We start from the raw sequence: 12,023 nt of genomic DNA, 5'->3' as shown, positions 1-12,023 counted from the left end.
GCGAAGGAGTGCATCGGTAGAATAATTGGCATCGGTTGGTTCACAGAATTGAGAGCACGGCTACTCTCTGCAATGAGTAAAAAAGTTGTTGACCATGCTGCGCTTGAGGGTGCAATAAATTCTCAGAAAAGCAAAAGGTTAAAGCAAAGGCAAATTCTGGCTTAACAAGTATGAATAAAGCAAAAGATTGCTTTATCCAAGAGCATCATACCATTCAAATTGTATACTCCACAGAAGCCCTTGTAGTCTGTCTGGTAGTGACCTCAACTGTGCTTTCATTTTCTTGTTGAAACCTTAGTCCATGTAACAGGAAACAAATACAAGATACTATCAAGACAAAGATGAGTAACCAGTCAAGTATACTCCTTAGGGAGGAATACCATTGATGCAATATTATACGTGCCCTATATTCCGGTGAAAAGGAATCCGGTCATGGAAACTGTAGATAAGATTGTCATTAAAAAAGGGATACAAATAAAATTCAATAGCAAGAAGGAAAATTTTGAAGGTAAATTGAACAATATATTCTTTTTTTTTTCTTTGAACAAACCAACCGGATTCTTCTTCACCGGAGAAAACATGTTTTCAGTTTCTTTCTTGAACTCTAGTAGAAGTCCAGTTCACTCCAGCTCTTCCTGGCCCCCTGCAGGACATTGGATCAGCTCTAAAATATTGACCACTTCTTCCATGTCTGGCCGATTCGATGGCACTTGAGATGAACATATCAAACCAAGTTTTACTACTGGAATCGCCTCATCTGCTGGAAAATTTCCTCGAAGTCTGCCATCAATGCATTCTTCCACTCTTCCATCCTCCAGTGCTCCCCTCACCATGTCACATAGCACAACCACATCATCCTCCATGTATTCCACTGGCCTCTTCCCTGTCACCACTTCCAAAACTAGGACCCCGAACCCATACACATCACATTTCTCAGTTATCTTCACCGTTCGACAAGCAAACTCGGGAGCCATGTATCCTAATGCACTCTGGATTTTGCTGCTTAAGATGCAACGGTCTAAAGTGGGCAACAGCTTCGCCAGGCCAAAGTCTCCCACTTTTGGCTCACCAGAATCATCTATCAGAATATTGGTAGATTTTAAATTGTAATGGGTTATGTTCATGTGATGCAAATGGGCCAAACCTCTAGCCATTCCAAGTATTATGTTGAATCTATGCCGCCAGGAGAGGTAGTTCTTATCAGGTCCATCATGGAGATGCTTATACAAACTTCCACTGGATACGTATTCATAAATAAGGAGTTGTAAGGATGGAGTCCAGTAATAACCTTCCAGTGTGACAAGATTATGATGCCTAACCTCTCCAAGTTTCTTCACTTCCCTTTCAAATTCATCTTGGGACTTGATCAAACTTGAAACTGTTAGCTTCTTTATAGCAACTGAACGCCCATCTCGAAGTATTGTTCGGTAAACAACCCCAAACCCTCCACGACCAAGTTCTGAGTCTTTGTTGAGTAATGCTTGGGCCCCAGCAACAAAATCAGCATCACCAGAAAACATGACAAGCTTGCCATAGTTTGGATCATTAGTTGGGGAACAGCTGAAATCTTCCCCACCAGAAAATGTGAAAGCAGCAGGAGAGCGTGCCATAGAAGATCTTGCACGGATATTGAGGAGAGTAACAGCTACCACACCGAGTGTAATGCAAGCGGCTGCACCAATAGCAATGAGAGCAGAGATGCTGAGTGCAATCTTCCTGTGATGGAGATTAAAAGAGGTGCCATTGGAGGAGCCAGAAGAGTTGGGATTCAGAACAATAGGCTTCTGATGGACAGAAGGGCAGGATCGGTTGACAACAGATCCACACAAGGAGGGATTACGAGAGACAGATGATGGGGAAATAGTGTTGAAGAAACCCCCAAGTGGGAGATCGCCTTTTAAGTTGTTATGAGAAATATTAAAGGACAGGAGGTGGGAAAGATTGGCCAGCTCCTTGGGTAAGCTTCCAGAGAAGCGGTTGAATGATAAATCTACATATTGTAGGTTGGTTAGGTTTGCAATGGCTACTGGAATTGGACCACTAAGGTTGTTCCCAGATATAATTCTGTACAGTCCAGTCAAAAAACAGAGAGAAATTGTTAGAACAATGCAGGTTCCATAACTTATAAATTGAAACTACAAATTATTAAATGAAGGTACAATAGAAAACAGCAATTCAAGAGTCCAGATTTTTCTTTGTTGTATTCTTTCTCTTCCTCATTCTTTTTCAGCATTTAACGAAAACTTCGAATTATATCAATTTGATCAAATCCCAATAACAGATTTAAGATGGGCACCATATAGTAAGGCACTGAGCTATAGCAAACACCACTGATTATCAGCTTAAACAAACAAATAAACACACGAAAAATCATACTGATCAGGTTCTGCTGCATGGATGATAGTCATATGTTGATTGCCATTTGGTGAGCCTATCAGCACTAAAAACGCAGATAGTTTTTCATCTTACACCAAAATGACAATAAAGTTTGCCTGCAAAGGTCAGACTAAACACCAACAAACACATAATTAAACTAAGAGAAACTATGACAGTCTAGTTGTTTCATGCAAACAATTTCAAAAAGAACGAAAGCAACCAACCACAAGGGTGGCCTGCCCTCGAAAACAATACGACGGTGCAATTGTTTTCACTGTAATGATTGAATGTGATGGCTCTCAGTTGAAATTATTAAGGACTGCTAACAGAATTGTAAAAGCAGAAAGTTATTTTCTCAGAGTGTTGCAAGCACAAGGAAATTACAAATGGGAAGAACCAATTGGAGAACTTTTAAAGCAAAAGTCAAGCAAGCGAGGAAAAACTCACAAAGATGTTAGAGATGAGCACTTCTTGATCTGAGTTGGAATTTTCCCAGTTAGGAAGTTCATCTCCAATCTCAGTTCCTTGAGGGAGACTGCTCCTCCAATTTCAGAAGGAATGCTTCCGGTTAGCCTATTATCACTCAAATCCAGAGCTTGTATCATTGTCAATTCTCCTACACTCGGTGGAATAGAACCAAACAGTTGGTTCCTTGACACATTAAAGAGTTGCAGGCTGCTTAAAACCCCAATGTCAGATGGGATTTCTCCAGAGAAGACATTTGAAGATAGATCCAAGACCTGAAGACTTTCAAGAGAAGCTGCCAAAGATACACCTGAAGGATGGTCTATGCTTTCATCAAGTTTGTTCCCAGAAAGCGACACACTTTTTAACCCCGTCTTGAAAATCCATGAAGGAAGATTACCTGTCAACCGATTATGGCTAACATCTATAGCCAAAAGGTTAACACAATTCGCCATTGACTCAGGCAATCCTCCAGTAAGCTGGTTCATGGACAGATTCAATTCCTTCAACACGTTAAGGTTTCCTATTGAAACTGGAATCCGACCTGAAAGTCTATTGACAGAAAGATCCAAGCTTTCAAGACTCGTCAACTCTCCAATCCACCCAGGAACTTCCCCTGTAAATGAATTTCCTCCTAGTCTAACAGTAGCACATGAACTAAGCCTCTGCAATGACTCTGGAAGACCACCAGACAAAGCATTCTCGCTAAAATCAAGCAGTTTCAAAACCTGGCAACCTCCAATATCCACTGGTAGCTGCCCAGTGAACCTATTCCTTCTCAAATTAATGGCTCTCAAAGCATACAAATTTGCAATTCCTTCAGGAATCTCTCCTTCCAACAAATTATCAGACAAATCAAGAGACTGTAACCCTCTCAAATACCATAATCCAGATGGCAATTCACCAGAAAGGCCATTCGATGAGAAATTAACAACTGAAAGCGACATACAAAAGCTCAAAGAACCAGGAATCATCCCTGTAAGATCATTCCTAGCAAATGAAACAGACCTCAATGACCCACATTGCTGGAAAAACCCATCGGGGATTGACCCTGATAGACTATTTTCACTCAAGTCAATAACTTGTAAGCCGCCAAGTCTAGGAAGATCAGGGTTTATAGTCCCATTAAAGTTATTATTAGCCAAAGACAAAACCTGAAGAAATTGTAGCCTCAAAAGGCCACGACCAATGTGCCCAGATAAAGAGAAGCCATCAAGAACCAGTTCAGTGACCCGATGGGTATTCGGGTCACATTTGACACCAACCCAGTTACACGGACTGTCATCATCTTCATTCCATGATGAGAGTTTAGACTCTGGGTCTTGAAGACCCGCCTTGAATACTATCAAGCCAAGTACATCATCATTGATTGAGTCCAAACACTGTACCAGAAGTAGTGGAGCTAAAACAGCTAAAAATAAGAACTTGAGCAGCATTTTTTTCCCAGTTCAATTCAATCCCAACTTTTGATACATTTGATGCTAAGAAAAGGACCCCATGAAAGAATGCAAAAGGTGGAGAAAAGGGGCTATCAAACTTGAAAAGAAGAGATTTTTTGGGCTATCAAAGATGGCAACAACGCTTGTGACTCAAAAGACAGAAAACAAGGTGGAGGTTACAACTGACAATAGCAGGGATGGAGTAGAAACAAAAAAGTTTTGTTCTTACTTTTTTTTAATCTTTGGAGATAAATGACAGAGAGAGAGAGAGAGCAGAAAGTTTCTGTCTCTGAAAACATACACTTCTAGCAGTAGAAGCTAGGGATGGTGAAGCTATAAGCCCTGCAATGGAAGAAGCTAAAACAATTTCCAGGCCAAACAAAAGAAAAGCAAGAGAGAGAGAGAGAGAGAGTCCGAAGAATGAGAATGTGGGTGGCAATATTTTTGGACTAAAAATGAAGCAAAGGCTATAAATGAAACCACAGATGCAAACCCACTTTCTTTTTTCAATTCCCTAACTTTTTCAAATTTCAAAAAAGAAAAAAGACAGTCACTATAGTATCAGTAGAGTAGTAGTAGTAGTGGTATAGATTATACGGGAATTCTCACAAATACAACCTTCGATCTCCAAAAAAAGAAACACCAACTACCAAACCTCACATTAACGAGGCTTCTATAGCCAGTTAGTTAGTTCCACCTCTATAACTCGACAAAGTGTAGGTCATAAAGGGTGTTAGGTGCTGAAGGGATGGAGGAGTTAATAGGGGTGGGAAATTTAAAAGAAAGGGAATCGTGGCGGGAGGGTAGCCGGTAAAGCAGCTAAAGAAGCGGGAGAAAGAGAGGTTTTTCTTAAGAATTTTTGAAGGGATTGATCACTTGAGGTTGAGATGAGAAAGGGGAGGGAGCAGCAAGAACATTTAATGATGGGGTCAGAAGAAGAGAAGAGAAACAGTAATGATTCTGTTTCGGTGTTGGTGTCGATGCTAGTGGGTGTAATAACTAATAACAAGGAAAGGAGAAATAAAGAAAGAGTAAAGTGTGCTGTGCTCTAGTGGAAGCAGCAGCAGCAGAGGGCATTCAAAGCTTCTTTCTTTTTGAAAACAAAGAAAAGGAGTAACCGATGAGAACAGGAACAGAAGACAAGGAACTGCGGAAGGGTTTTTACTTTTCTCTTTGATTTGTTTAATGTTTTGTTTGGGGGTTTTCATGGTCAAAGGAGAATCCCTTGTCTGAAACCAAGTGCCATTTCTTCGATTCTTCTCCCGTTTTCTTTGTAATTTTTTGTCCATTTCTTGCCAAAATTGTCAGCCATTTTATCCTTTTCTTTTTCTTTAGTTTCAGGAATCAGAGGAATTTTGAAATTGATTAAAATTCTGTTTGTTCTTGTCATCAAAATTGCGCTTTAAAAGTGTATCCAGAATGAAGAAACATTAAACCTTTGTGTTTTTTTTATTTGTATTTTTAATGGTTTTAATACACTAATATTAAAAATATTTTTAAAAAAAATATTTAAATAAATTTTAAAATGAAAAGTATCGTATATCACGCTATAAAATAACATCTCATCTTGGAACAAAAAAAATAGAGATAATAGGGATAAAATAAACATGTTTTCCTGTGCTTTTTATATTTTAAAAAACAAAAATTCATTACAAAATTATTTGAAAACAGATTTATTTTATATATATATATATATATATATCATTTCTATCTTATAATACTAACTAATTAACTTAAGATTCACTCTTCCCTCTATTCATACTTAACAGCACTCAACGGCATCGATATCCCTCCTATTTTCATTTTCAAAATTTATCGTATTTTAACATTTGCATGTACGTACATTACATGTGTATTTATACTAGAGTACGGACTATATACATGTCAAATGACTACTAAGATTGTGTTCGTATATGCAGTCATTTTTTTTTATTACATTCTATGTTGCTATATTAGTTTCAGCATATAAAGGTTTTTTTTTTTTTTTCCAAATTACGTCAAGTATCTTACTAGTCAAGAGATGGCTTTTCCTTTTGCCGATTACTTGTAATTGATTGCTTAGAGCTTGTAGCTATGACGTGGGACAAAAAAATCAAGCACCATAATAAAATCATATGAAATTCAAAGAATTTAATAATTTTGTACCTCATAGTTTTTATATATAAAAAAAAATAAACCACATTAATTGAATATTTCATGAAACAAAATGCCATTTGGTGGAGGAAGAAAAGGAAGAACTTTTAGTTAGAGAAAGTAAACATGGTAACGAGTTCTCTGAAACTGAAAGGGACCTCAGATTTCTAACAGGGATGTTGCTCACTCAGGTTGAGAAAACATGGAGGTAGAACAGGAACAGAAATGGTAGCTATCAAGACAGGAGAGGGACAGAGACCTGCACCTCCTTTTCTACACTGTTCAATGGAGGCATGATAATATAAGATACCGTAGTTAACTCAGCAGTACTGGTCAGCTGTCCAAGATTAGACTACAAAGTACAAGAAAAAAGGCAAATCGTAGTTGCAGTTTTCAAAGATCCATGTGTGGTCTGGTCACTAGAATGTGGCCAAATTCCTCTCTGTTTCTTTAATGTTTTCTCTACTGTTGTTCGTATTCTAACAACCCAGTTGTCGTATAAGATTTCCTTGCAAGACATCAATCAAAAAACCTACTTCTTTTGTCATTTTTCTCCACTTAGATACTCTCCACCCACCTTCACCAGCCTCGTCTAGCTCGCCCTTTGAGTGTTTACTCAAACTAACATTTGTTTTTCACGTTATGTTCGAATATAAAGGTAGGTCTTGAGATAGATTTTACTCGCCAGGAAATGATGGGTTTAATGAGAAAAACACGTAGCCATGGCGAGCAAGAGCTAACCTAGAATATTTATACCGGTATTTTGAATAAAATACTGCCACAGATATGAAATTTTAGTAGCGATTATTAGATGATATTTATACCGGTATTTTTTATAAATTATAACTGTAAGTAAATGTTTTAATGACTTCCAGAAAATTATCTTTAGTATTCCCGGTCACGCTCGAGTTGGTAAGGTTTTCTTCTTCTTCTTTTTTCAATTCAGACCAATAAAGATCTTGAATCTATTGGGTTTAATCTATCATGCTATTCCAGGTTTTACAACTATAATTTTATTAGGAATTTCGAACCAGGTTATTAAATAATCAATTGACTTCTTCCTCTTACAAGTTGAATAAAAAAACTGAGATCCCTTTTACAAACTCCATTTATTTTTCCATTTTCCACACTTCAAACCCTCTTATCGATGTACTTTTTACGCTTAGAAAACTTTTGTTTTAATTGTGCATCTCGGGGAGCTGCCATAGATGGTGGATGAGCGGCGTAGATGGCGGGCTATCATGCTAATAATACCAACAAATAAGTCTAAAATCTTTGGTAAATCCAAATTATGACTTGTGTAATTCTTGTTGTCCCCATCGATTGCCCTTGCAAACGAATCCATGGCCTCTTTGAAAAAAGTCTATCCTGGCAATGCCGTGTCATGCAGTTAATGTTTCGATTCAAGTTCTAACATGATGCCCATCTTCAACCCTTAAATCACAAGTAATTAAAGAACATCATCTTTTGCTTCGTCTACTAGCATATCATAATTAAAAACCTCAATTGTTTGAAAGATATAATATCTCTTGTTGGTGGAATTTTACCCATAGTTATAAATACCGACTTAATTGTTTCATGATTTGGTTCAAAAGTTGGGTTCTTCAATCTAAAAAGATTTTATTTAAGGATTTTTTAAAAAAACTAAAATGATATAGTTTTAAAAAAAATTAAAGTCAAACAAAGTCTTACTTGAATTTTGACCGGGTCAACTAGATCATTTTCATCTATTTCGATTGAAATTTAGGTTAATAAGTCATTAAGTTGACCCTTTAAGTTAGGCCAAGTTTAATAATACTGATTTAAACTACCATAATACTTTTCTATTTTTAAAAAGTTTCATCTTACATCATAATAACTAGTTTAATTTTGTACTCTATGTTGTGAGATATAACAATTTTTAAAAATAGGGTGTGAACATTGGAAACACTATTTTTACCATTAAGAAAAATTTTAACTGCAAATTAAAAGGGTTATATGTACATTCAATAAAATAAATTAAAAATTATATTTATGCACTTCAAATAACCAAGTTGTACTATTTTTTGATCAATTTTTAGTTGGAAACACAAATAACCAAGGGTTATATGTACTATTTTTTAATCAATTTTTAGTTGGAAACACAAATTTGTTGATTCCAACTAAAAATTGAATAAAAAAATTAAGATAAAGTGCATACTAAGTTGTCTAATCTCATGTTGCGAGGAGCTCTTCAAATCTTTTTTATTTAATTATATAGTAATAAAAAAATGTTAGAAAAAAAATAATTTAAACTCTATCAAAAAAAATCTTTTCTTTCTGGTCGTGAAATCTTGATTTTATAAAAAACAAAAAGAATTACATCAAAATCATCATTTTTTGTTGCTGAATTGTAGCTAATCGATAACTTTATCTTTCATTCACTGTTTTTCATTGAGATTCTCTCTCTTCTCTCAACTCAAGAATCGAAAAATCAACAAAATGAGTTTTTAAACTAAAATGACTTTTTGCATGAATTTTAGACTTGCTATATGATTTCCCTGTTTTTTTTTCATTTTGGCCCTCTTTTTATTTTTTTTATTGAAAACTTCATCAATTGCTCGTTAAAATAGCCATAAAAGGATTTAATCGGAAAAAAAATCAACAAAACTAAATTTAATTCTCTCAAATTGAGTGTCGAATTTGTTTTCTGACACTATGAGAATCCTCAAATTAACCAAAATAAATCATCAAACTTGTCCCTAAATCAATTTAATGTTGATAAAATTAAAAAAAAAAATTCAAGTGACCAAGAAAAATAACTTGAAAGAATTCAATCAGAAAAAAAAATAACAAATTTAAATTTAAATTTGCCAAATCAAGCATTGGATTTGTTTTTTGACACCATGAGAAAGCTATAACAAGCCAACATAAATAAATAACCAAGTCCACTCTTAAATCAACCTAATATAAAATAATCAAATTGAAGAAGAAAAAAAGTCAAGTGATGAAAAAACAAATAAAAAAAGACCTTGAGGTGGTTCACTCTTTAGTTTTTCCATTCCAAGTCTTTTTAATTATATCAATAATAAAGAAAACAAAAACATATCTACTTGCCCACTTTCTATAATTTTAGAATAATTTTGGAGGTACTTCGATATTTTTCATGGCATTTTTCATGGTATTTTTTATTAAATGATGTTGTGGTTTGTCATTGTTGATTAATTAGTTATTTGATTCAATAATTATAATTGTTTATCAAATCGGATACAATTTACACTACATGATTTAAAAATTCTTTCTGGCTACAACAACAACAACAATTACAGTCACCTGGTAACAAATTTTTGGAAAATATATATACACAAATTAATTACCATTTATTCTAGTAAATTCTTCATATAAATGACATTAAAATTCAATTTATTAAATAATTGATAGGCCTTTTCACAAGGAGAAAGAGAGATTTGAGATCCCTTTTGTAAACTCCATTAATCCCCCTCCGGTTTCCACACTTCAAACCCTCCTCCCGATGTACTTTTTTATGCTTAGAAAATTTGTGCTTTAATTGTGCTTCTCGTGGAGCTGCCATGGATGGTGGATGGGTGGCGTAGATGGCGGGCTATCATGCTAATAGTATCTACTAATAGATCTAAAATCTTTGGTAAATCCAAATTATGACTTGTGTAGTTCTTGGTGTCCCCATCGATTGCCCTTGTAAAAGAATTCATGGCCTTTTTGAAAAGTCTATCCTGGCAATGTTGTGGCATGCAGTTCATGTTTCGATCGAGTTCTAACATGATTTCCATCTTCAACCCTTAAATCACAAGTAACAAACAACATCATCCTTTGCCTCGTCTACCAGCTTGTCATAATTAACACCCCCAGCAGTTGTTTGAAAGATCTAATATCTACTGTGGGTGGAATTTAACCTGGAGTTACAAACTCTGACCTGACTTATGACTCGGTTTGAGATCTAATTTATAGATTCGAGGAGCCAATCCAAACGATGTTATTTCAATGTTTTTTCTAAAACAAGTTAAAACAACGTAGCTTTGAAAAAAAATTAAAACTCATTTAACTAAGTCAACCGAGTTTAACTAAATTATTTTCATTTAGTTCAATATGAAATTCAAATTAACAAATTACCGAGTTAATCTATTAAATTAAATTAGATATAATAACAGCGATTTAAAGTACCACAATGTTTTTATCTTTTTTAAAAGTATCAATTTAAATCATAATAACTATTTTGGTTATTCACCTATGTTGTGAGATGGAACAATTTTTCTCTCAATAAAAAAAGATGGGAGTGTTATAACACTATTTTTACCATCAAGAAAAAATTAACTGCAAACTAAAACTAAAACGTTTATGCATGCATTCATTAAAATAAATTAAAAATTATATATGTTAATATTGAGTTGGGAAGCTGGGATAAAGGGCGTACTTTTGATCTCATGTTATAGGAGCTCTTTAGTTTTTTTATTTAATTACATAACAATAAAATTGTTTTTTTTAGAAAATAAATGATTGAAACTCCATTGAAAAAAAACATATATTTTTTGTCATAGATTCTTAATTTGATATAAGAAAACAAATATAATTAAAATAAATATAGATTCATCGATACCAAAATCGTTCATTTTGGTTGTCGAAATGTAACCAATTAATAACATTCTCTTTTCTATGTTGTTTTTTGACGAGACTCTCTCTCATCTCTCAACACAGGGCAGCTGAAAAATCAACAAATTAGAATTTTAAACTAAAATCACCTTTTGCATGAATTCTAGATTGGCTATGTGATTTCCTTGCCTTGTCCATCTCAATCTTCTTTTTTTCTATTTAAAAATTCATCAATTACTCGTTAAATTGACTATAAAAGGATCCAATCAGGAAAAAAATCAACAAAATAAATTTAATTTGCCAAATTAAGTATCAATCGAGTGTCAAATATGTTTTTCTACATTACGAGAACCCTATACCAAGCCAACTAGAACAAATCATCAAGCTCGACCTTAAATAAATGTAATGTAGAATGATCAAATTAAAAAAAAAATTAAATGACAAAACAATAATTTGAAAAGATTCAATGGAAAGAAAAAAAAAATCCAACAAAATTGAATTCAAATTTGTCAAGTCAAGCATAAGGTGTGTTAGACGATGACCTATACAAAGCCAATAAAAATAATTCACCGAGCTCAATCCTAATTCAACAATCAAATTTAAAAAAGAAAAGTCAAGAAACAAAAACAAATGAAAAAAATATCAAGACGGTTCACTTTTCATATAAACAATGTTTCTATCCCCAACTTTTTAATAGTATTGATAATAAAGGAAACAGGAATACATCAACTTACTCACTTTCTATAATTTTGGAGGCACTTTAATTTTTCTAGGCCCTTTTAATTAAATGAAGTTGTGGTTTGCCAATGGTGATTAATTAGTTATTTAATTCCAATAATTATAATTGTTTATCAAATAGGACACGGCTTGCCCTCCATGATTGAAAAGCTTTTCCTACAACAATTACAGTCACCTGGTAACCATTTTTTGGGACAAATCTTGAAGTGGCCCAAGCATTTTCATAGGTAGTTCTATACTTCTATTGACGTGTCTTGGAGAGGCAGAGAGGGCATATCCATGAACTCA

At 34.4% G+C, this 12,023-nt stretch overlaps 1 protein-coding gene across 1 annotated transcript; it reads right to left on the bottom strand.

The window, feature by feature from the left end:
• Positions 1–346: 346 nt before the first annotated feature.
• Positions 347–5,335, bottom strand: LOC133676809 (leucine-rich repeat receptor-like protein kinase PXC2). Its single transcript, XM_062098555.1, has 2 exons — positions 2,824–5,335; positions 347–2,064 (listed from the first exon to the last, which is right to left on the bottom strand). Exons 1-2 carry the CDS (start codon positions 4,275–4,277, stop codon positions 621–623), a joined length of 2,898 nt encoding a protein of 965 aa, XP_061954539.1. The 5' UTR covers positions 4,278–5,335; the 3' UTR covers positions 347–620.
• Between the last annotated feature and the right edge of the window lie 6,688 nt (positions 5,336–12,023).

The sequence above is a fragment of the Populus nigra genome, chromosome 17, assembly GCF_951802175.1.
Source record: "Populus nigra chromosome 17, ddPopNigr1.1, whole genome shotgun sequence".
Lineage (NCBI taxonomy): Eukaryota > Viridiplantae > Streptophyta > Magnoliopsida > Malpighiales > Salicaceae > Populus > Populus nigra.
This window is presented reverse-complemented; position numbering and strand designations above follow the sequence as displayed.

Excerpts from the sequence above, each read along its gene's own strand:
- LOC133676809 (XM_062098555.1), bottom strand. The coding sequence starts at position 4,277 with ATGCTGCTCAAGTTCTTATTTTTAGCTGTTTTAGCTCCACTACTTCTG. Across the intron at positions 2,065-2,823 it reads TGCTCATCTCTAACATCTTT|AATTATATCTGGGAACAACC; the intron begins GTGAGTTTTTCC and ends TGGACTGTACAG.